The sequence below is a fragment of the Euwallacea fornicatus genome, chromosome 23 (assembly GCF_040115645.1).
Source record: "Euwallacea fornicatus isolate EFF26 chromosome 23, ASM4011564v1, whole genome shotgun sequence".
Taxonomy (NCBI): domain Eukaryota; kingdom Metazoa; phylum Arthropoda; class Insecta; order Coleoptera; family Curculionidae; genus Euwallacea; species Euwallacea fornicatus.
This window is the reverse complement of record NC_089563.1, coordinates 662,493-689,211: the sequence shown is the minus strand read 5'-3', so window position 1 is coordinate 689,211 and position 26,719 is coordinate 662,493. Positions and strand designations below refer to the sequence as shown.

The window sequence follows — 26,719 nt, the reverse complement described above, 5'->3', positions numbered from 1 at the left end:
CTACAGATTTCAACTTTTTTAGTAGCCAAACCAACTTTTTTAGCTCGGGTGTTACCAGATCGGTTAAAAAGAGAACTAACACCGTGAGAAAGAGAAGGAGCATGCTGAAAACACGATGTTACGTACGTTGAAGATGGTGACGATTTCCAGTTAAGCTTCAGGTTATATCTGGCATAGTAGAGGACAAATATTGTCAAGGCGATCCCTGGAATAACACCCAGAAAAATGATGAAGAGAGCTACAACGACTCCTTGACGAGCTGAAAGCACAATTACGAAGTTAGTATTTCCTGAAACCATTCTTCAATTTGGTTTCTGTTTTCAACTATTTACTCACCGTTGGGATCAGTGGCAGGCCCACTATCCTGCGATCCACCAGGTCCAGGATATTCGCATAACGGAGGAGCGAATCCATCTTTACAGTGACAGTGACCTTTACTGTTACACCATCCATTTCCATTGCAGTCTTGTTCGCAAGATGGAGTCTGTTTTCGTAAACTCAGAACGTCCATGCATCTTTGGTTAACGCACATCTGAAATTAAAAAAAAAAAATCATTTTCTGTCAACTCTCCTAAATTCTGAATTATAAAATTGCATCTGCAACTGAATAAGAGTTTTAAAAAAAAATTCCACGAAAGAAAAATGTTTGCGTATAGGTATGGCCTATTCTTAAAACAAATGTAAAAGCTATTTTCCTTGCCCTTATAAGAAATCTGTATTTTTAGTAGAGATAACTAACTAGGAAGAAAGTGTTTTCAGAGTCGTATAATGAAATAAAGTTTCTATTTCTTGCAGAGTTTATTTCTTAATTATGCGATGAATGACACAAGAAAGTAATAAAAAATAAAACTCCACCCTAAAATAAATACTAATTCTCACCTTTCCATTTCCACATTTAGCACCATCAGGAGTCATCCCAGGATCCACCTGATTGGTTCCCAAATCCACAATAGCAGTTCTGCAGGGAATTATTGCTCCTTTTTTGTTAATGAAACTATGAGATAAAATTGCTACTGACTCCATTCCAAACTCTAATCGTTCATTCAAATGCTTGCAATGTAACATACCACAGAGTACACTCCTAAAAGAATTAATATCATCATTTTTTGGGGTGTAACGCTATTTTTCAACGAAGAATAATTTTCAATAAGAAATTTTTGGAAAATTTTTCTGAAAATCAACACTGTATCCAGATTATATCATTAAAAGTAAGAACATTAAAATTATAATTTGTGTTATTTTAGTTTTCTTGATTCCAACTGTAAAGTTAAAAATAAATTATCGGATTTATGACTACTCATTATGAATATAAAGCAATTGCAACAAAAAAAAAAAAGCAATTATTTATCAACGTTCCTACTTGGAGGGTAATAAAATCATTTTTACAATTGCACTACTGAATATCAGCGTCTTACGAAAAATACCTAATGACTTACCCGGAATCGCATTTGGCATAAGATTTGTTAAACTTATTATATCCGCAGTTTCCGTGTCTACTACCTTTAGTATTCATGTCATAGCATTGGTCGTCGCTGCTTTTGCCAGTTTCACCCCAGAGTAACTTGCATTGGTCAGTTCTGAATCATTAAAATAGTATTAGATATATAAAGTAACAATTTTGTTACATATTTAAACCATGAAAGAGGTAATTACCTAGTTCTACAAAAACCGTGATAACAGAAGGCTTTTCCATCGTCACACTCCTCTGTGTCCATTTTGAAAATATCCGGAGGACAGTATTCTGATTGACCTGTACAATACTCAGGCAAATCGCACTCGTAATCGGCTGATCGGCAGATGGCCCCAGCATTTTTGGGTTTGCATGTCTGGAAATAACACAATTTCTAACCACAGGTTCTCAAAATATATAATTTAAACTCTATTTCTCAAATAAACGAAAATATAAACTTTTATTTATGTAACAGAAATATTCTAAAAAAAGTGACGTAAGGTTCGACTTTGCAAAATATTACAAGTATTAACTGTAATATTTTGCAAAAAAATATTTCTTCTATAAAATAGTTACATGAGACAAATTGTTCAAAGTAACGGCTTTTTACTTTGGAGGAAAAATGCTTTTTTCTCTGTGTTAAATGTTTGCTAAATCTTAAAATGAGTATTTACCTGAAAATCACAGCATTCCCCAGTAGCACAACTAGCATTAGAATACAACATACACGTCGTGGCATTGCAACAAGGATTCTCGCAATACTCGGGCAAACCACAATCGCATTGTTCTCCAGGCTCGACGAAACCGTTCCCACACACCGGACTATCGAAAAGAGATTTGGGCTTATTTTTAAGACAATAATCCATTCCATGGGTAAAAGCCAAGAGAAGGTAATTTAAACTACATGAAGACCAATGGGTGGGAGCTACGGTTGAGCTGCTGGGGGCCATTATGCAACGGTCCTCTGGGCATTTGCAATCTACTGTGTCGTGTTCCATACCTAAATTTGAGCGGGATTACAATAAAAATTGTGCAACATATAGAACAAGATATTTATTGAATCTTTATGACTAGAGCAATAGAAAAAAACATTTCAGACTATGGTCTTTTATGTAACATTATTTCATTTAAACTTTTTTTAAACTTCAATCACCAAAACTACTCACCAAAATTGTGACCCATTTCATGAGCAATGGTTGTGGCAACTAATCCGACCACTGGTGAGTGGTCATTGTTTACCCCACCCGAATATTCGTAAGTACACATTGGCCCCTTTAACGCTTTGCCAACTACACCTTGATCAAAAGCAAATTTCCTAAAAATCTCCAAATGAAGGTTTACGAAAACCTTGATTAGAAACCTTACGTCAATAATTGAGCATTATCATTTGGATGATCTAGTATGAGCTTTTCTTTCCTATAATGGAGAAAACTGGAAAGAGTTGTATCACCATTTGCCGAAAAGGTAATTTCGTCATGCTCACTCCAGATTACTACACCCACCAGAGCAATGAAGATATTTAAAGGCGAATACAGCTAATGGATGGAAAGATAATTGCCAAAATTGATTTAACGAGAGGAAAAATTAATTACCCCATTAATAATATTGGCTATAGTTTTGCAATGGTCTATCACCCGTCTTGCGCTCTCTCCTAGTTCTTTGTATTCTCTATTATCTACGACTAGAACAAGTTCTACGTATTTTGAGTCCTTGTTGGCATTGTAAGGTCCGCGAATTAGTGGGTTATCATCAGTCGATCTTTTATACTGGAAAAGTAAGAACGTAACAGCCAAGAAAAAAATAGTAAAAATGCCTAAAATCAACACCATAAAATATCAAAATGGGCAGAGATCCTAAAAAACATGGACAAAAGAATACCATACAAAATAAATCAAATAAATATACAGGTTGTCCTTGAAATTACTGTACAATGCTTGACCGAAAATTCTTGATCCAAAAATAAGGCTTTCTAGACTAGCTTGGTTATGTACATACATACATACAATGTAGGTTCGTGTTGGCGCTATAGAGCGCCAAAGTTCTCAAATTAATATAGTGTTTTTCGAAATCATTACCAAACACTTGTTGATTTTGATTAATTTTAGAACTAAAAGTTACTACATAATTTGGCATGTTTTGACGCGAGCAGAATCATTTTTTAATACTTGGAAATGTTAAAAATGGCGCATGATTCTTAAAGAAAAGTTTGTATTTTTGTTACCACCTGTACGAATGACTTATATTTTTTCTCTGCTACAAGCTTACATAATTTGAAAACTTTTTTCTTTCAAAATTTTTGCTAGACATGCAATTTATAAAAAATTGTATTTTACGTTTCCTACGTAACGATCAAATAAATATTCGGTACTTTTCATATACCAATAATATTGAGTATGGTTAATGTTCGATCGGAGTCGAGTTTATTCTAAATTAAATAATTTTTCGTTTTTTAGTATAGAGCATTATTCTGTGGGTGAGAAAGTTGATATGCTTTTAGTATATGGATTCTGGGAGGGAAATAGAGGTGTGAGTGTCAGTGTCTATGGCAATAAATATTCAAATGGCACAATTCCGAACCATCCAGTTTTCCCGAGTATTTATAGGCAATTTAGAGAAATGGATAGTTTTATTCCAAATAATATTAATCGAAGACACCACCGTCAAAAAATGTCAAAAATTGAGAGGAAAAAAATATGATACCACCTCAGTGATTGGTAGAATACTGTAAACTATCTACATCCTATTCGGGGTCATCTATATGAATCCAGTTTTTAATAATTACCCATATAAAAATAAATAGTAAGATGCCTTCCGGAGATCTATCTAGAGGTAGAATTATGTTTATATATTTATTGCAAATATTGAAATAGTTGCCTGCACAAATCAAAAACGTACTATTAAAAAATTACATATTCTGGACAATTTGGCGAAAGAAACATTTTCCCTACGGTATCACTACCTAATGTTTATGATTATCCTTTAGTAGATCTGAATTATTATGCAACTCTCAAGAAACTCCTCAATGATAAACAGAAGATTTATAAAAAGAAGATGTCCTATTAAAATAAATAAAAGCTGCAATGAATTGGATGTTTTATTTAATTTTCTTTGCGAAGAATGCGATTAAACAAATATAAAAAAAATAATTATAAATATTAATAATGGGATTCATCTTTAATTTACAAGACGAGTGTTTTTTTTGCAAATTTTGAAATTTGAAACGCCGATATCTCGGGAATACTGGGACAATTACCTTAAAAAATATATCCAATCTATCCTCTATGAGTGCTTTTTAACCCTACGCAAACCGCTTAAGAAAATGTCTATTGGTTATACAATTTACTTAGTTTCTTATAACAGTCACATATTAATAAAAACTACGAATTCTGCACAATATGGTGGAGATAATGTTGTCCTTGCGAGATTGCGACATGACGTTATGGTTATTGTTTATAAGAGAATAAAACTTACAAGCTCAAATATATAATTCGTTACCCGAAGTTGTTAAGTTTTTAACACACCAACAGAAAATATAAAGGTTGATAGGGGTTTTATTTTTATTATATAGTTAGGCATACTAATAATTATGAATATGATGTATTTAAAACTGTATAAAATTCTAAAGTATTATAATATTATTCAAGGAAGATTTTTGATTTGTTTTTCGATGAAGTTCTCTTTGCAATAAAAAATGTATTTTTTATTTTGTCGACATTGTTTGCATAATGGATCTTCCGTGTTGGATTCGCAACTATTCCTCAATTTTACTAACTTGGAAACTTTGCATGTTACTTCTCATCGCGTATCGTTTTTAAGACTTATCAGCTGTACCTTTACAATTGGCAGATTACAAATTTTTTTGTGCGGTTTTATAGCGACATCACTTTGTAGTTGATTCACTTGAATGTTAACGCAGCAAGTAACAAAATGACCGTAATGCGTGCTGCACTAATCATCGGAATAATCGAGTTGTCTATTGTTTCAAAAACTCGTGAAGTATATCGTTAATATTAACGACATACTTCACGAGTGCTTTAAATATATACGATATATATATATCCATGACTTAATGAGTGAAAGTGGGTAGTTTTTACCTGTCATTTTCGAAGTGAAAGTGGATGTTACTGACATGATTCTGACTCACACTTTTGGTGCTTGGAGATGAGTTCTGATTTATGTTTCTTGTGGTTCACAGTTAAGTTCTGTCGGATCAGTCAAAACGATATAATTAGAATTATAGCTCTTTTGAAAGATAGTTAGGACCATCTTTGGGCATAGGCAAAGAATGATATCGCAACTTGAGCAGTTTCAAAGATTTTATAAACTTTTTTCATAAATGAATACTATTTTCTTGTGTTTCGGATTTCAATCGTGTAAGCCTCTACTCCGAGTCGAAATTCATTTGAAACTCTAACTCTTTTGAAGATTTTCTTTCAGGAACATATATTGAATTCTTCTCAGGAATTAACATTGATTTTTTTGTACTTCAGGTTTCAAATATGTACGTCTCTGCTTCAAGTCGAAATTAATTCCACACTCCAATTTTTAAATATTTTCTTTCAGCTACAAATACTGAATATTTCTCAGGAATTAATATTAATTTTTTTTAACATTTCAGGTTTCAACTATGTTCGCTTCTCCTTTATGATGAAATAAATTTGAAACTCTAGTTTTTATTCAAGAATTAATTTTGAATTTTTTTCAGGAAATAAAAAATTCCACAAAGTCAGGTTGAAGTAAAGAAAAAATGCAAATCATTTGTACAGGAGGTAACACAAATACCGACTCTTATTTATGAACCACTCGCAATTTTTAACATTTCAACGTATTAAAAAATATTCTGCTTATATCAAAACACGCGAATTAATGTAGTAACTCTTAATTCTAAAATTAGTAAACATACATATGCATATACAACGTGTCCCACGATTTATGGAGCCATTCTCATATTTCCAAGAACCGCATACCCGATTTATTCCAAATTAGGGTAATGTGAGTATCTTTAAATTGCGATTTTGTTTTGGTCAAGATCATTTACTTTTGCCATTAGTGTACATTTGTACACTAAAAAATAGGTCTCAATTTTAAGAAAAAAACCATTAGGGCAATTTCAACCACATTTTTTTAAAATTATTATCCTTATATAATATAAATATTTTTAAGACTCTTAAAGATTGTTTTAATATAAAAGTTTTGTATGAATTAATGAAAAATTTAATTTTTTAATTAAATTAATTATTAATTCAGAATAATATAGTTTTTAGCGAGGAGGCTACAATTTTTTTAGACTCGAGATAAAATCGATTCTGTGTATAGGCAATAAGAATGCTTGTATGATGAAGTTTAATACATCAAACAAAACTAATACACTTTCATGACATTACTGAAGATTTTTTGTTAATTTGTAGGAAATATTGTATCGACATTAATGCATGTTTTATGATTTCCTCTCGAACATCATAATGACTTTCATCAAAATAACTCGGAATTCAGTAGATTTGACTATTTTTGAGAAATATACTTTTTCATAATGATAGTTCTTGTAAATGGTTTAATACACTTGCTGTACTATTTAGTACTCTCATTCAGGCAGTCAAATTCAACAGATCATTAAATACAATTCATTATTGACACAATTCATATTTTACCCATAATTTAGAAAAATAATGGATTTGATTATAGACATAATGTATTGTATAAATTTCTAGTTGGGCCTATTTTTATATGAGCAATATGTGGTGTCTTTTTTGAAAATCTCCATTTTAATTTGCTGAACAAATAAATTTAAACCAAAAGGCCTATTGAGGCTTTTTAAGAAAATACATCTTATTTTATCAGGATTTGCTTATTTTTATTTTACTTTAAAAATTAAAAATTCAAGTTCATTTATGTCGAAATCTATTTTTAATTACCGTAATCACTGTTTCAAAACTCATAATAGAATTCATTGTTTTTCGATTGGATAAAATACTTGTCAGGAGTTTTAAACGGTATAAGCGTTGCAAATTTTTTTTTTTTTTTAAATGCAATAATTTCGTTTATCTTAAAAATTTGACAAAAATCAAAGGTAACTATGCAAAAAAACGTTTAATAAAGAATTGTTCAAATAAAAGATACATTTTTTAAAGGTCTACAAGGATCTATAAAAAATACAGGGTTGCCATTTAGCAAAAAAGTTGCCCTTGAAATAACCTTAAAATGACGTTTTGGCGAAAAGTCACTATCTTCAAGACATGTCCCCCTCTTTACTGGACAACTTTTATTTGGACCTTTTTTCATACAACATCCCGATTTTAAGTAATCTTCAATCACAGCTTTAAATGGGATACCCTGTATATGTACAGGGTAGCCCATTTGAAACAGTGCTCCTGAAATATTTAGAATTGAGTTTTTTCTTCGGAAAATCCCGAGATAGGTCAATTTTATTTTTAAAGGACACATTTTTAGATAATAAATTCGTAGGAGTACTCTTCCTCCTAAATGAAGTGGCAACCCCTTCAAGCATCTGAAATGGTACGGCAAGTCAAGTGACACATCACATTAAAAGTATTTCAATTCTCTTTACAAGTATACTAACAATTTTTTGCTTCGCCTTTAAATATTCTAAAAAATAAATTTTTAAATAATGTTCTATTTAATTAAACATTCAAGTGGAACCCATCTACTTGCATACAATAATAAAATCTTTGTTCAACCTCTTCCCGAACATTTTGTAACATTTTCGGATTTATTTTATCACATGCTACCGATGCTAGATTTCATTTTATAAAAAAGTTTTTAAATTACCCCATATGAAAAAGTCCAATGGTGTTAAATGATGCGATCTTGGGGGTCATTCAATGAAACCTCCTCTATCATCCAATGTTCAGGAGAATTTTAATCCAAAAGTTATGTACAGAAACTGCATAGAATTGCGGAGCGTCATTCTGTTGAAAAAATACATCTCTTTCTGAGATCTAATCGTCGTTTTGAAGAATATCCACAATGTGAGGGTAGATGCAATCTTGAAGATAGCTTAGCAGATTAAAGTAAGATTTACCCGTCCGGTTATCAAGTGGAACAAAAGGTCCAACAATACGATGTCCCAAAATTTCAGCCCATACATACAATTTTTCTGGATACTGAGAATACTGTTCTCTTATAATTCTAGAATTCACATTACTACAATATCTGCATTATATCTGTTAAAGAAATTATTCAGAAAGAATGTGCATTCATCAGAAAAGCATGTAGAATATAAATGAGAAAAATTGTAATTGATCAAAATGCTTTCGCTCATCGCCTCACAAAATTATATGCGGTGATCTGGATCATGTTCATTGAGCTCATGAATGAGATGCATCTTATAGGGATATAAATTATGCTTTTTCAAGATCTTTTTAATACTACTACGTGGAATACTTGATGTTGATTCTAATTCTTGGTTGTTTAAAACAAACTTTTCTTGATTGATAGAACCCAGTTCAATATGTCCCAAACTTGCAATTTGTACAGCCTCGTAGGTAACGGTGTATCGCTTTTTATGTTTTTTGTTAGCAACAGATCCAGTCTCCATGAATTTAGATATTAAATTCGTTAGGTAGTGTTAGCTCAAAGTCTTACCGGCTTGAATTCAATTAAAAATGCTTACAGTTTCCTAGACCATTTCATTGTTTTTGCAATAAATGGTGACAATTTCAATCCTCTCTCCAGTGGTGTAACCCACGATGCTTTGAATTATCGGATGAAGCGACAAATTTCGCGATACAATTCAGATCAGTGTAAAATCGGAACAAAACCGCCCATCGTTCAATGCTAACAAAACCCATCTTACCTTATCTTAAGGAATTCGACGATAAACATAATTTTTTGTAGTATTGGAGAGTTTATTATTGTTACGTTTAGGTCATTTTTTTCTATTTATTTCGCTGATGCTTTAAAACCGTTTTTTTTTAATATTAAAAAAAATCCATCAAGATATTTAAGATTAATGGTTTTAAATGCGTCACTCTGTATATATGCATATATACATACATAAATGCAAATTGTTAGGATATCCTGTTTTATTTGACGGTTTATGAAAAATTGATGAATAATTTTACATCAAATAGCTTTTCTCGTTAAAACCAGGAACATTTCAAATTAAAAAAACAGCGTTTCCTCTATTTTCATTGCATACAGCACAAATGGTTTTCTCTTTTATACACAGGACACATCAAATCATGCACAAAATATTAAAAATTCCAATTGACTCAACTCAACAAGCACTACATGCATGGTTCACGCTAAAAGCAATCGAAACGTGCTTTCTATCCAAAACGGTTTGAACTCGTTTGTTTTTTGTCAAACTCAAATACAAATCAAAGTTTTATCGTTAAAATAAATATAATGTTTCATTATTTGGCCAATACATTAATCCTCTTCTTGCCCTTCACCTAATTTCCAATATGTGTTTAGTATTCGACGAATAAAGTTAGTGGTGGCTCATTATTTTGAATTTAACCAATGTTGCATCGAATATTGTATTATTTATAATTAAATTCAATAATATAGTTTTCAGCAGACTATATGATTTTATAACTCGGACAAAGAAGATTTGGTCCATATTCATTATGTGGATTTGGGATGTAAAGACTGAGTCCAATGCGAAAAACTTCTAGTAACTTTCTTACCCTAAGAAATCTATTATCAGTCGTCGAATGCTTATGCTCAGGATCCTTTGCACCTCCTGTATAACCGCAAGTCTTATTATGTTCCACCAAATGGGAATGTTTGTATACAAAGTGCGGTACTTCCTCAGAAACATCTACTACATTATTGTCCTTTTCAATGTAGTGCATATCAGAACCATCATAAAACACGCCGGTAAGTCCCCCACATGTGGAAATAGCTACCCATGATTGGGGCTTGCCCCGAACCTTACCATTGTAGTGACAATGATTCACCTCCTAAAAAAAAACAAATAATATTTTAACATAAAATCACTAGTGATTGTGAAATAAAACACTAGACCTGTTTAGTGGGTCTATATACGACATCTTTTCCATCTTTCTGATGTCTATGAAAAAATCCCTGAGGTATTAGTTGCTTGTTGAGTGTTAGGTCTAATATCACATCTTCACCGTCCACTTCCATAGCAATTTGTATATGATCGTGGTACTCGCCGTTCTGAAAATAAAAAAATATATTATATTCATTAATCATATTGTCATAAAATAATGTGAAGGAAGAAAAAAGTGACGCAAGAATGTGTACTTCCAAAAGTTCAAAAAGGAAGAAATTACGATTTTTTATTTTGGGCGTACCGAGTTGCAATTGCGACAATTTAGCCAAATATTTTATATTGAAAAATAAGTGTATTTTACCATATGAACTGTATTTGAAAATCGCTTCGTTTTAGAAATAAAGGATGCCAAAATCTGGATTATAAATGGTAAAATAAAATTTATTACCAAATAGCTGCAGATATTTGAATGATAATTTAAAGCTTTAACTGCCAGCGAGCACGTTTGGTAAGGAAAAACACATTTTTATTTTGTACTAGCACGTTATCAGATCTTTCTAAAGAACAACTTAGTAAGCCACCGCTTTTGCATAAAAAAGCTATCTTACGACTTTTCTGTATAATGCACCGTTTTCAAGTGAAAAATAAAACATCTCTTTAATGCAACTTTAAGTCGGAAATCTAGGATTCTTTATTCAATTTCGAAACCTTTTCAAAACTTTTTTCTTTCCCGTCTCATGGTATAGATATAAACGAGACGTATGTATATTTTAAACTTCTGTTAATTTAGCTCAATTTCCTATTATATTTATTTGAGTTTTTCAATACTGGAAAGTTATAAAAATTTGCGCAAATAACCTGTAAACAGTGCCAGATACATGATAGATAGATAAAATAAACAGACAGTGGTGTATCACAAAAAAGTTTGGAATGGAAAAAGTAGACCTGCGCCAGAGTAATGTCACTCTGTAACTTATGTCCAATGAGCATTTTATGAACTGGGACAACCTGTATAATAAAGTATATTTTTGATTCACTCGCCATTTCATATTATAAAGCACGTAGATAGTATATTCTTCAACCACAATTTTAACTCTAAATTACGAATCCTACTTAGTTCAAGGTTGTCAATTAATAGTCATTGTAACCGGAAGTGACGAATATATGCTACACGTAGATAATTAATTAAATTCGTTGTTTAAAAGCGAATGCAACACAAAAGAGTGTTTTTTAAAGAGATTTTCTAGTTAAAAAATTAAATGAGGGATTCTGCGAGTTTAATAAAAATTGTTATGAAATAATTCTTCATGACGACATGAAGAACGTATTAGTAGCAATCAGACGTTCAAGGTGATCTTTGGTAAAGAAAACACGGACGATTACGACAAGAAATAATGAACGTAAGATAAAAGTGGATTAGAAAAAATACTCATAAAAGGGAATGTTTTTAAAGATAAAATCCGTTTATATACAATTTTCTTTAACTATTAATTTGTCTAAACTGTTAATATACATTCATAAAAATAACACAAGATATATACAAATTGTCTCGTTTTATTTACTTAGGTTCGCCGACATTTGCAAACACAAAGGTATTCAAAAGCCATTAAACGAAAAGCAATATCCTCTCATAGAAATTTGCGTAACCAGGCACGGCTACTTAACACCTCCAAATGTTTCTAGGACGCCATTCATGAATGAAACACGAATTCTACCAACGAAACAATTAGTAATTCGTAGTAAATTATTCTGATGATTCATATATCAAGCGAATGGACAATAAGATCTTGGTATAGTAATAATTATTACAAGCTCAAATACAGAAAGTTAACCTTTCTAAATGTCGCAAGTATTACAATAATTAAACCATTAATTTAATATATACGGAGTCAAGTGAATTAGCTTTTATGTGAGCTAATTGCACCTTAGTGCAATTAGAGAGCAACATGTTTTTGGGATGTTTCATAGGTGAATTATTACTTTAATGAATCTGAGTTCCCTGTTGTTTTTTTCTTAGCAATTTCAAATAAATCACAAGCAATATCATGATGTAATCTTCGACAGATTTACTTTCATAGTAATACTTTTGTTATATAATGTGTTATATATTATATATAACCGATCAGAATATGATTTTACTTTCCTGCTACTGCTAATAAATTTCATGTTCTTTTTAGCTTTAAAAATATTTTACTACAACTAACCTGAGTCGCCTATAATCTGATTCACGAAACGTATTAATAAAACATACGGAAGATATTACTCATAAAATTCCTGCTAGATAAACCATATCTTACCCACCTCTCCTTTGGAATCCGCAATTTGCCTCTTTTCCCTGCCATGGTAAATTTTTGGTTTAACGAGAGTGTGTCGACTGAAGTCTGCCACTGGATGTAAAAGATCTGGAAAAGAAATGTTTGTATAATTTTAAATAACTCTATGCGCAAGTTGTAATATGGCTTAAGCTTAGTTCGGTTACTTCTAGTAGAAAAATATACTTCAACGTGGCTTTGCACGAAACAGGTCGATTTTCCAAATAACTCTGAAAGAACCTTTGGATTACTGTTTAAGGTTTTTCACCAAAGAACCATTTTAATAATAGATGGTCATTTTGAAAATATTCATGTTAAATTCATTTTAAAATTTTAAGTAAACACAATTGTAATTTTTAACGGTTTTGCAGCGACATATATACATATAATAAATATACATGTGCATATGCAAGCTGGAACTGGAACTACCTACTGCCATAATTTTGTCTATAGTATACACACAAGCGATTTATGTTAAACTGTTCTTTAGGGACAGCAATGTATTTCTTGGACGTAAAAATTTACGAGGGTTGGGATTAAGTGAACCGAGCTTAAACCATAATTCAACATTTCGGCCTGAGAAGATTTACATTAACATAAACATTAAATATGTTTTATACATTGGAGGCGGAATGTTTATTTATTTCTTTTATTTTGTTCGGGGATAACGCCTTATGCATTCATGGAAAAGTAAGTAACTCGAAGCTTATAATTACAATACGGCAATATATTAATGTACGTGACCACAAAAGAAACGCGAGATCTATGTATATATACGCATAGTATACAAAACAAAATAACTTGTTTTATTCATTTATATCCAAGGCACTATTTGCAAAAACACAATATTTTGATATTTCCACCAAACTGCCAAATTGAACCTTAACATTTTTACAAAATTTCAGCTTTTCCGAATATTTATGAAAAATTAGAAATGTTAAAACGACATATTGTTGACTTTAAAATTGGACAAATTGACGTCCCAATTTAAACAACTTGGTGTCTTTTATGGTAACCGAGACCCTCGTGGATGAGATCCGCAGATGATCGGCGTCTATAGGGTGTCCCACCGGAATCATTATGAAAATTCTCTAAAATGAGAAATGTCCAATCCCTGCTTCAACTTATAGAATGAAATTACTCAAAAACTATGCAACTTTACTTTAGGTAATTAAATGTAAACATAAGTTATTTTTCGGGTTCCATTTAACATATTGAAGCTTTGACTATTTTTTGATATCCAAATTGCCTCTACTATTTTTGTGGACACCCTAAAAAAATATTACGTAAAACTTGGCAGCATACTAAAATATGGACTTTCTATAATATTATGGCAAAAAAGAGTTACAAAATACCTTTTTGTTTGTTAACAATTTTCAATAATGCAGACATCTGCATTTGTCACTTTTAACATTGAATTGAATATATCTTGAAAATTCTTAGTTCTAAGAAAGCTGAAGTATTAATAAATTTGGATTAAAATTGAAAGTAGCGTCCAAAGCAAGCGTTGAGTATCTGGGAACCAACATTGAACGTTTTGGGAAAATTATGAATAACGAAGTTTCGAAAATTTAATGATTTGGTAAAAGGCTCTGGGGCGATCTCATCTAAAATGTTTTCAATGACATCACCGTTCCCGTTAGACCAGAAGTCGATACTTTCTTGCTTATTTTAAATGGAACACCCTATATATTATTGCATTTTTGGATTCTATGTTCAGTAATCCTAGAGAAAAAGCTATCAATTGTTTAGTCTTTCTAATTACTCTTGTTACAAAAACACTATACATAAATGTTAGTTCATAAAATACAAACAAAAGAATAGAAAATTTATTTGGAAATTTGATAATAAAGTGGTCGAAAAGAAAAGGAATTGGGGATTACTTTAATCGTTTCATAAAGCAAAATGAGCTCAGAATGGTCCATTTGTGATGATTGTGTTTCCATCTTGTTTTAATTTATTACAGTTGTCCAGTTATTCTTGTTATATATGTGCATTCGTACATTAATTGTAAATATAAATTTATATGTTTCTGTAATCAGTCTTAGTGCAATTTGTCGTATATTAACGTCATAATCTCGCAGAAAGAAATTTATTTCAACTGCTATGTGCTATAAATGGCTAAAAAAATAATCTCGACAATACTGAAAACCGAAAAATTTTATTTTAATTATCACTCTATTTTGCCGAACGACACAGAAACAAACCTGAATTGATCTGAACTGAAAATTAAATTTAAAACGGTTTTTAACGCCCTTCAAATTTTAAAAGGTCACGTCCCTTGAGTAAACAAAAAACTGGAACTTCCAACAACTTTACCTACTGACCTAAATTCCATACATTCCAACGCAAAGTGATTTGGCGCCAATTAAAGGGGATGTTCTACTTAATAGAGATAACCCAGAAGAAAAATAGATCGGTCAATCACCGCAGGAAAGACAGAAAACATGGAAACCAAAGTCTGATAAGGACGATAAATTGTGTCACACAGCATTGATCCTTGGAGCAAAATTGATCAAGTCATGTACATATTTATCCTTCCTGGGGTGTCCAGATCGAACGAGTCGGAGAGAGACAGACTTTTCCCGGATGTTTCCTTTATTTCTTTATGATAACCTCAAAAATATTTATTTTGATTTTTATTATTAAGTTATTTATAATGAAATGTAATTAAAATAGTAAAAAATCATGCTTCGAAGCAATAATTGTCAGTAAAGTTGATAATCTGGAGATTTGCAGATATGACACTATAAGATGTTCGTATCAGATTGTTAGGCAGACCCACAATGAGTGCTTGAAATTGGTCAAGTTTTTTAAGGTGTATTTAGGTCACTGGTTAAAGTGGCCAGTTTATGTCTATCATCTGGCAGATAGGTAGAGGAGGAAAACATTTAAAATCAGTAATTTTTTGTGGTACTACATGGTTACGATCACACAAAGAATATTTGAGACATAGGTACTAACTTAAGGCCTCGCTAAGCTTAGCCTCCAATAAAAATTTCGTACCATACTTGATACTAAATATACTTTTATGGATTTTCATTATACAGTTATTCAGATTCGACGCTCATCATTGGGATCTCAGTAACCATAGGAGATACGAGGTCAGTTAAATGGGGGCAAAGCTTCGCAGTTTGAAAATCAACAAAATGTCTTTTCAAAATTTGAAAAATGTCGATTACTTCCAGAGATAACCATAAAAAAACTAAATTTTGAAAAAACGTTTCTTTTCTTTACTGAGATAATTAAAAACGAATTACACGTCATAGTCGCCACTTTTTCTCTTCTACAAAGTGATAATGTTATATTTGAAATCTGACGTTTAGATTTGCTGCAACCATCATGAACTTGTTTTTTTCTTATGGGAGCCATCTTGAGTTTTTACATTTTTAAATTCAGTTTTTGTTTCTGATTGCGACGTTAAGGTGCAGTATTTTGGTTTAATCAAACTATCGAAAAAATTGATTTTGCTGAAAATGCTTTGGAAGACAAGAAAAACAAGTATGCTTTGGAAACACTTAATGACACAAAAATAATTAACATGTTAATTATCCGAGATTGTTGAACTGTCATTTCCCTAAATTTTTATTTATATATATTTTTTAAGTTAATTTTTAAGTAAATCAATTGCAGGAAACATTTATTTGAGATACATAATTTCATTAAAGTGAAATTTTCCGAAGCACTCGTAGCAAAATCAATTTTTTTGGTACTTTGATCAAATTAAAGTACTGAACCTTAACATGTGATACATCGTCGCAATCAAGAAAAGAAACTTAATTTAAAAATGTAAAAATCCAAAATAGCTTCCATAAGAAAAACCGAGTTCATGATGGTTCCAGCAAACCTAAATGTCACATTTCGAACGTGATATATCATCACTCTGTAGAAGAGAAAAGGTGGCGACTATAACGTGTCATTCGGTTTTAATTATCTCTTCAAACAATCTTAGTAAAGAAAAGAAACGTTTTTTCAAATTTTCATTTTTTTTACGGAAATCTCGGGAAATAATCGTAATTTTTCAAATTTTTGAAGACATTTTATTGCGCTCGGAACTGCGCAATTTTGTCCCAGTTTAACCGACCTTGTATCTCTTATGGTTACTGAGATCTCAATGATGAGCGTCGAATTTGAATAATCCTGAATATGTTCATTCTCTACAGGGTGTCCCACAAGTGTTTCATTATATTTCAGTGGGTAATAGTACATTGAAAAATAATATGACTCCCTATATAAACCATATTCCAATAATGCTTCATTAAGAAGATACAGGGTGTTAAACTTAAAACACACCTGGAATATTTCAACGTATCAGAGTATCAATGAACAGGCGAGCTCAATTATGTATTGAACAAAATGGCCACCAATTTGAACAATTTCTATAATGTTATAGCAAATAAATAATATTTAAAACAAACTTAATATTATTAAAACCATTTAGAGAATATCGTGCATATAGACGGTATTCAATTTTTTACTGGCAAACGATACGTCGGACGAAAAAGAGTCAAGTGAGCATTTTTCTTCTAAATGAAATTAAACTTCTAAAAATAATTTTTATTTTGATAAAAAGCAGTGGCGCACCATGTTTTTCTTTAAAAATGTGCTGAGAGGTGTCCGTACGCACGTCACTGGTGAAACGAAAAATAGTCCTTTTGCATAAATAGATGCGTCTACATTAACTCTCAAAACATGCCAAATTTCACTTACATATCTCAAACGGTTTTAAATATATCAATAAAAGTTAGATTTTTTAAGTAAAGTTTAACACCCTGTATCTTCTTAATGAAGCATTATTGGAATATGGTTTATATAGGGAGTCATATTATTTTTCAATGTACTATTACCCACTGAAATATAATGAAACACTTGTGGGGCACCCTGTATATACACGCTGCATTGGGACTATTCGTCACATGCCGTGAGGATGTTTGACATCTGGAGCAGATAATATTTATTCCCAACAAAGTAGTTTAAAGCTATACGAAGATGTCGTATGTGAGTTTGATTTTAAATCAATCTTGTAAGTTTAAAAGTTGTACACATTAATGTGCAAGGAGGGTTCAGAATGGACTAGTTGTAACGATTATCTGTCCATCTTACTTGAATTTGTTACAGTCTCTCAGTTATTCTTGTCATGTGCGTGCGTCCGTATAATTGGTTGAGTGCCTTATCTTTGTAATCCGTCTTACTGCAATCTGGTCTGTTCTTTGTATATCCTGCTTAGGTTTTTCAGTTGCATTTCCCCTGAGTATGTCCAAATAATCTAACACTGGTCTGCAGATGGACTTGTACTGGCGATTTGAGGGTAGAAATTGATTTTTGATGGCATTTGGTGTCGGTTACCATTTATAGAATCATGTCATTGTGTTATCCGTTAGCGTCTGAAGTCTTTTTACCGCTATCTCAGTCGTTTCGTCATGAATAATAATTGCAATATCGTCATCATATTGTAATATGTATGCTGTTTTACCTATATGTGTTTTTTTCGTCTCTGGGAAGGGTGGGTGCAGCAATCTCTGAGAGAACCTTTGTTCAGATGAGGAAAAAAAGAGTGTCGTCAGTTCATATTTCCAATTGTCTGTTTTTCAGTAGGTTTATAATGATATGAAGTAGTAGGTAGTTTGGCGTTTAAAGTTTATATAATTTGTAAAGTAGACCACTGCACCAGACGCCGTCAAATGCCTTATTAACGTTCATAAATAGACTTGTTGGTCATCTACTGTTGAGATGTGTTGTTTGAAGAATTAACGGTCTCTGATAATTTAAATCTTGTTATGCAAATTCACAAGTTAAGACGTATATACACAAACTTGAAGGAATCGAAGACAAATAAACGCAGTAATTACGAGTGTTCTTGTTGAGGCAGAAACTGCAATATTAAGAACAATAAACACGTTTATTTTCAGATTGCGTCTACTCCAATTAGAGTCATACAATGGCCCCTCACACCGAATTTAAACTGACAAAGTAGTCAATTTAGCTAATTTAACCGACAGCCCCGTTACTAACGAGTTTACCGAATTTATCATTGTCAAAGAAAATTGGAAATTGTTCTCAATTGTCAAACAATTTCGTTTTAAGGTGAATGTCCCAGAAATTGCAAAACACAGAATCTTACACGTAACATTCAAAATGCCGTTAGAATAGCTGTAGTCACTCATATTGTGTGAAGCTAAAATGTAAACAAACAATAGAAAAATTGGAAATAGGTCGTGTTCCAACTCGCACAAGATTGCCGTGTAGTTTTTCATGAGATCTAAAGGTCTGCTCGGATAAATATTTTCACAGGAACGAGGTGTATTTACCAGAATCATAAAATTATGACAAGAAGCACGTTCGGAAGAAATAAACAACTTGTTCTATTTTTGGGACCAATTTGAGCGGGGTTCTGGTCGTTACTTCTTGGTTGTATTATTTTAGAATTTGGGTATAAGGCAATCCTCGTTATAAAGGTATATTTTAGGTTTGCGATTTCATCGGTTTGTTGCACAACATTAAAATAATGGTAATAGGAATAGAGATTTGTTTGGATAGTGACTTAGGCAAATCCGTTAAGGCCTAAGACACAAGTTTTCGCTATACTCGCGGATTTTTATTTTCAAACTAAAAGACATTTATAAAAACATACAATCAAAGTGAAACTTACACACGTGAATTATTTTCATTAATTTTCCCTTATGCTAAAGAATTGAAACAAAATAATTGGGTGTTCAATCTTTATATTGACTGGATCGGTTACATAAACAAGAATGCCAAAAATGTTGCATTTTTTGTGAAATATGTTTAAATAATCAATTTTTGCTATCGACATGAAACTCATACATCCAAGATATTTAGTAGTAAATGCATATTTAAGAGTTTGGTGCTAAATTTTTGCGTTTCCTATATACCATTATCGTCACTTATCTAAATTTAATTGTTATTTAACATGGATCGACAAAGGGGTCAAACCATCGTCTCCGAAGGAAACCTAATCTCCCTCTATTATGAAAGCGGAAAAACTTACCTTAAATAGGTAAAATGATCAATAGAACTCATACAACTGTACAAAGTATTATATATCGTTATATTAATTTAAAAAAAAAGGTTAAAAACAAAGGCGAAATAGCTTAGAAAATTTTTTAATTATGATAAAAAATTGATTTTTTAAAGAGTTGCAGAAAATAAAAAAAATTCTGCTCCTAAATTGGCAAAAATTATAGAAACATTCTAAAAGATCGTTATTCCACAAACCATTCGAAACTTATTACATAAGCACAATCTAAATAATAGTGTGGCCCGAAGGAAACCACGGGTCGGTAAGACTAGTAAAGCTCAAGATTTGCGGAAGAATACCAAGAAAATGATTTGAACTCCTGAAGAGACGTAATTTTTGCATATAAGAGCAATTAAACATTTTAGGCTCAACTGAACGCAATAACTAGTTTGGAAAAAATCCAATGAGGCATTAAAAAAAGATCATTTATGGCCGATAGTGAAGCACGGAGGAGGTTTCGTTATGGTCTGGGGGTTCATGTCGGCGAATGGTCCTAGGAATCTTCATTTCATTAAAAATACCATGGACCACAATATGTATTTGGACATTTTAATGCTAAATTTAAAGCAAAGTGCACAGAAATTGGAAATTGAACATTCGTTTCAATATCACCAGGACAATGACCGGCACGGCACTAAGTTAGACAATGGCTACTTTATAATTTTTCTAAAATAATAGAAACACCTCCCCAGAGTCCAGATCTAAATTTAATTGAAAATTTATGGCGCCACTTAAAAATTGCAAGACGAAAACATAAAATTTCCAATAGAGAACAACTAAAAACTGTTTTAAGGGAAGAATGGGTAAAGATGCCAACAGATTATTGTGAGAAATTGATAAAATCTATACGCCACAGTCTAAAAGATGCAATTAACAACAAAGGACTTTCAATTAAGTATTAAATTTAATATAGTTTAGAGTTGCAATTTGAATTGTGTGCGAGTTTCATTTCGAGGTGAAAAATTTATTTTCATTTTGTATTAGGCGCGTGTGTGGAACTTTTGAATATTTTTAAAATTTTTTATATTCAATTTTATTTTTACCAGATGTTCATTGTCAGCTTCTGCTTACTTTGTTACTTATACCAAATAAACTTTGACTGACTGTACATAACTTTTAAAATTGGGAGAACGAAATGTTTTAACAAAAATAAAAACTATTGCTAGAATAGTACCCCAAGAATATTATCTCTAAAGTATAGCCTTTTAGAGTAAAAGAAAAGCAATATAATGTAATATTTTCATTGCAATTAAAGAAACCAATTCTTAATTTTATGAATATTTGAAACGATCAGATATCTTTATTTACAACAGACAACAAACAATCAAAACAACAATAAAAACATTCAAGATAAATCGACAGATAAGATTACTATACGATATTAGTATCACACCAACTGGTCAAAATGTCCCCCTTTTTTTGGATACACAACCTCCGTTGAAGACACATAGACTGTACATCGAGCGCAATCTCTTGTGGATATTCTCGCATGGATGTAAGGGAAACTTGTTGCATTTTTAAAATGAATGTCTCTAAGGAGTTGTTAAGTTGAAATGATACGCTTTAGCTGTAACGTAACCTCCTATGAAAAATCCAGTGATGTTAGATTTGGGCTGCGCAGAGGCCATGGCCTAGGACGATTTGTAGTAACAATATAATTAAAAAAAAAAAACTAAATATTTCTTAAACTGTTGGAAATCGGCACCTTGTTATATTGTATTGTTATATGTAGATATTGGGCGTTGTTCGATACTTTTCCTATCTCTCGATTTAACTTATTAAGATAAAATTGCAGATAAAACCATGTTAATAACATGTCAATGACATTACAGATAAACCTACCTAATTCCTGGGATTTCCTCCATTTGTTTATTGTTAGTAGTTGTACGTATCCAAATGAAGAAAATATTACTATATGAATTGGCAAGACCTAGCCTCTTAGATATTCAACGAAATACCATAGAAATTAAAATTTTGAACTTCACTAACATGGTATCTGAAGTTTATCAATAGATCTGGAAAATAGTTCAGGGTTTGCTATATTTTTCGAATTCGTTTTGGCTATTGACTGTTATAACAGAAAAGGTCAACAACTCCACTATAAATAGGTTCCTATTGAAACGTAATATGGTATACAATACCATACGCAATTATGTAAGATTCTCTCTAGTTAAAACTTAGCTGAACTAATGCCAATTTCCTCGTCTAAATTTGAAAATGCTACTCGTTCTTAACAAAAAAATATGTTGGTATATTACAATTTTTAATCTAGTTACGAATCATCACAATTAATTTCAGGAAATTGGAATCCATTTCGATTACGAATGAGTAATTATTTTGAAACATATTAGAGGTCTATCCTATTAACTGACGACATGAAGAAATATATTTTTTAATTGTATTAAGGTTCGCAGAACAATCTTCATCTACGGTTATACGAACGTGGTGATTTGTCAGCCAAGCAATGTGACTTTCTATTTCAACTGGCGATGTTCGTTCCAAGAAGGGAGACTTCCGTTAAAGTTCTTCAATTTATTTTACAGCTATAGGAAACACTTAACAATTTAATATCTTTAATTAACATTTTTCATAAATTTAACCCTAGCAAACTACATGATAGAGTTGGATTCGAACAGATAGTCAATTGAAATGGATTTCTAGCGAACACTTGCAGTTTGCCAATCGACGAAATTAATTCAATGCTTAATTGCTCAACATGACAGACCATAGTGCTCCCTATGATCGTATGCAACCTCTATTCTACCTTCTCACCTTGCAACAGCAGTTCCTTATTGTAACATGTAGTTTCATCTATCTAATCTAATCTAATCTACAAACCTGGAAACAATTCTAAACATTGCATAAATTTCCTTAGCAACTGACGCACTTAAAATCCACAGACAATTTAGCTTGCTCAAACCAGATTACGTAGCTTCAACATGGCCTGGTGACTTATCGAAATCAAGTTTTCTCGTGAGGCAAGTTATGGCCGTTTATAACAAAAAGCCAAGCGCCAGAATAAAATTATGAATATTTATATTATTCATGCTTACTGCTCGTTTAACTCCAATTTATACGCCGCTATGATTAACCTACTTTAAATGCCAGTATTAGCAGTTTTGCCGCATTGTCTGTAGGAATAAAAGTGAAATTTGAGATTTTGCAAAATGATAACCTTGGGCGATTATTAATTATCGTTTTGTTCTTTTTGGGGAAACCCATAAATAGTAGAAATGGGAATGGAGAAAATACAACACATCGGATAATAATATACAATTAGTCTCATGAGTATTCGTACTCTATTGCTTCTCTATTTTAAATTGCTGTTATTAATTTACAATGAACGATTTGAAACTGGTACCATCACAAATCTATTTTCCAATTAAAGGGCTTTTAAACTCATATGTATTTTCTTGCAAATTCAAATATTTATATGGCGAAAACGTAATTTTAAGGAAATAAGAATAAAATGAGTCTCACAAGAGTAGTCGTACTGCAACTGTCTGTTATGGGTTAAATCAAGATGATAAGAAATTTAGCCTGTCTTAACTTGTTTGCGGCATAATACGAACGATTACCAATATAGACATATCGATTTGTTAGTCTTTAGGAGATACTAGTGAAAATGGGGAGAAAAAGTAGTGAAGTTTCATTAAGTGATAGGAAGTTAATTCTTAAATGGCACACTGAAAGTAAAAGTTATTTAGAAATTGCAAATTTAGTGGGCAGAAGTAAATCTACGGTACAATATGTTATAAAAAAACATCAAGTCAAGTGGAGATATTTGCAATAAACAACGTAAAGGAGGCCCGAAGAAACTTACTCCTTACGAGGAAAAAGCAGTTATTAAGGAAATAAAGAAGAATCCACAAATTAGTGGACCCAAGTTAGCAGCATTCGTCTTAAAATACTTCAAAAAAGAAGTATCAGCAGAAACATGTAGAAGAATTTTGAGAAGGAACGACTGCAATGGGAGAGTTGCCAGAAAGAAGCCATTTATTAATGAAAAGAATCGAATGAAACGTTTAGAATTTGCAAAAAAATATGTCGACAAGGATATTAATTTTTGGGAACAAGTAATTTTCACTGACGAAAGTAAATTCAATTTGTTCAATTCAGATGGAAGAGCAATGGTGTGGAGAAAATCAAATTCAGAGAACGAATTAAAAAATTTAAAAGGAACCGTAAAGCATGGAGGTGGTTCCGTCATGGTGTGGGGTTGTATGTCCGCAAATGGTGTTGGTGATTTGGTTTTTATTGAAGGAATCATGGACAAAACATATTACCTAAATATTTTACGGAATCACTTGGCATCAAGTGCTACAAAATTAGAGTTACAACATAACTATTATTTCCAGCAAGGTAATGATCCAAAACACACGGCTCGTATTGTGAAAGAATGGATCTTATATAATACGCCACATACCTTGGCAACACCACCCCAAAGTCCCGATATCAATCCTATAGAACATTTATGGTCAGAAATGAAAAGAAGATTAAAAAACTACGAAATTGATAGCAAAAAAACATTAAAAGTAAAACTTTTGGATATTTGGAATAAAATTGAACCAACATATACGAAAAAATTAGTTAGTGGTATGCCTAATCGGCTTAAAAGTATTATAAAATCCCAACAAAATATTAAATAATAGAAAATAAACTGATCTTTTAGTATAGTTTTAGTAGGTACGAATACTCTCGTGGGTGTGATTTTCTTATATATATATATATAACCGATCTTTATTTCTCAAGAAATAGGCTATCGACCGATTGGTCTTTCCGCCTGTGTGTGTACATTTGATAGAGATGTAATAATTAACAATAAAAAAAAGGAAAATAAAAAGAAGGGTGGTGTTAGGTTAGATGTTCTAACAAGGAGGCAGCTGGGAAAAGATAGCGGGATTGTCTGTTTGGTCTTGTTAGGCACAGTGGGTTCAGTATGTTCCAGTTGTGGGGATTGTTTTTCCATTTGGTCTGTAATTGTCTGAGTCTTTCCGTTATTCTTGTCATCCGTGTCCGTTCATAGAGGAGTTCGTTGGATGGGTTGTGTAAGGGGTTTGAGGGATTTCTTATCTTGGTGATCAGTCTAAGTGCTATTTGTTCCGTGATCTGTATATGCTTTCTGGTTTTGTCGGTAGCGTTTGCTCTGAGAATGTGTCCGTAGTCAAGCAGCGGCCTACAAATGGCTTTATATATTTTGGTTGCTGTTCTGGTACTGATTCCCTTGTTCTTGTATGTGAGTGCTCTAAAGTGCTTTGTCCTTTTTATAATTTCAGTCCTCGCATTTTGTATGTGTTTCGTAAATTTCAGCTTATTGTCTATTGTTATTCCCAAATATTTTATGTAGTGTCTTGGTTCCGTCCTGTGACCGTCCGTCATTATTGCCGGTGAGTTGTCTTTAATTTGATAATTTGGTATTATCAATTGGTTTTTAGTGGCGTTCGGTATTAGTCGCCATTTGTAGAACCACGCCATAGTGTTGTCCGTTAGTGTTTGTAGTTTTGCTACGGCTTTCGCGGTAGTTTTGTCGTGTGCAATCAATGCCGTATTGTCCGCGTATTGTAGTATGTATGCAGTTTTGTCGATGTGCTTTTTGTCTAGCCGATTGTGGTTGTATATGTCATGGCAATAGACGTTATAAAGAAGGGGGGAGAGTGGCGATCCTTGTGGAAGCCCTTGTTCGGGAGAAAAAGGAAAGGAGAGAGTGTTGTTAATGCGTACTTCCAATTGTCTGTTTTCGAGTAGATTTTTTATTATTTTAAGTAGGTACTGATTTTCTTATTATACTTAAAATTATATTTTGTTAATAATACTGTTTATCTTCAATAAAGTTTATGGGAATTGGGCTTTTTACACGCCCATAAAACATTTCTACTAAAAAAAAAATGTTGAAAATTACTTATAAAAAAGTATTTTTATTTTTAAATCTGGTATCAATAGGGTACGAATACTCATGAGACTCACTGTACGTAGTGTTTCTTTTTGGGCACACCGCGATACGTAAGTCACGCGAAAGGATTTTGCAAGAATTGTAACATGACTAGCACAATGATCAATCGCGACTTAGCATATTGCATTTCAGTGCAAATAATTTAAAAATTATATTAATGACAGAAATGAAAATAAATTGTGGTTTGCTGCAATTCATTTTTCTGTTCATTGTCTTGAATCGTTGACTCACCCGGAATGGATTTCCGGCATCTGCACTTAAAAAACCATCAAAAAATTTCAAACACTTGAAATCTACACTGCTAATCGTAATAAATCGTAAGCGTCCGTGCATGAAATAGAACCGCTGCAAACAGATATCTATAATGGCACGTCAGCATTGAACCAATTTCGTTCCGGATGTTATAATTGGATTCGAATTTAGATCATTTCCTTGGGTGATTCGCAATATCAGTACAGAGAGGAATTAGTGTACTGTATGGCAATTGCCCTTATAATAGGACAATGCAGTTGAACTTACAGGTGCAGGCTTATTCCATAAAAATTTGAATGAAACAAATACCAAGGTAAATTGGTTATATGGTTTATGTGGTCTAAAGATAATACAGTACAATTGCATTAAAAGTCAGATGAACGAATAATTACGACCGCAGTTGGTTCTTATCCGTAGAATCCTTCTTGTTTTCTGATCACTAACTATCGTGAACCGGAATAAGACGAATAACATACCTGCTAAATATAAATAGCTACTAAATAGTTAGTGATCATATGACGCCCTCGGGGATTTAGAATCGTGCGAGATATAATCGCCGATAAACCGTACGGGTTGGTCCGGATCCAAATCTTACCATCCGGAAACCACAAGACAAATCAATTAACGTAATGCGCTTTTGAGAGTAAAAGAAGTTTTAGAAGTTCCGGGGATATTCGACAAAAATCGAAGATTTGCAAAATCGTTTTTATTTTCCCCTGCCCTTATTTGAGAA

General features: G+C 32.2%; 1 protein-coding gene across 3 annotated transcripts in view; it reads right to left on the bottom strand.

Annotated features, from left to right (window-relative positions):
- The window catches only part of Meltrin (meltrin), a 48,420-nt gene that overhangs the window by 8,484 nt on the left and 13,217 nt on the right, over positions 1 to 26,719 (bottom strand). For 2 of the 3 annotated variants that reach the window (XM_066295747.1, XM_066295748.1), the window contains 12 exons: positions 12,735 to 12,835; positions 10,442 to 10,597; positions 10,102 to 10,377; positions 3,043 to 3,216; positions 2,816 to 2,985; positions 2,617 to 2,765; positions 2,125 to 2,450; positions 1,654 to 1,826; positions 1,437 to 1,577; positions 880 to 1,081; positions 337 to 532; positions 127 to 259 (listed from right to left, as the gene is read on the bottom strand). In XM_066295747.1, coding sequence (XP_066151844.1) covers positions 127 to 259; positions 337 to 532; positions 880 to 1,081; positions 1,437 to 1,577; positions 1,654 to 1,826; positions 2,125 to 2,450; positions 2,617 to 2,765; positions 2,816 to 2,985; positions 3,043 to 3,216; positions 10,102 to 10,377; positions 10,442 to 10,597; positions 12,735 to 12,835 — 2,197 coding nt within the window. Of the gene's footprint in view, positions 1 to 126; positions 260 to 336; positions 533 to 879; positions 1,082 to 1,436; positions 1,578 to 1,653; positions 1,827 to 2,124; positions 2,451 to 2,616; positions 2,766 to 2,815; positions 2,986 to 3,042; positions 3,217 to 10,101; positions 10,378 to 10,441; positions 10,598 to 12,730; positions 12,836 to 26,719 lie in introns of all 3 variants that reach the window. The other variant, XM_066295749.1, reaches the window with a different exon arrangement.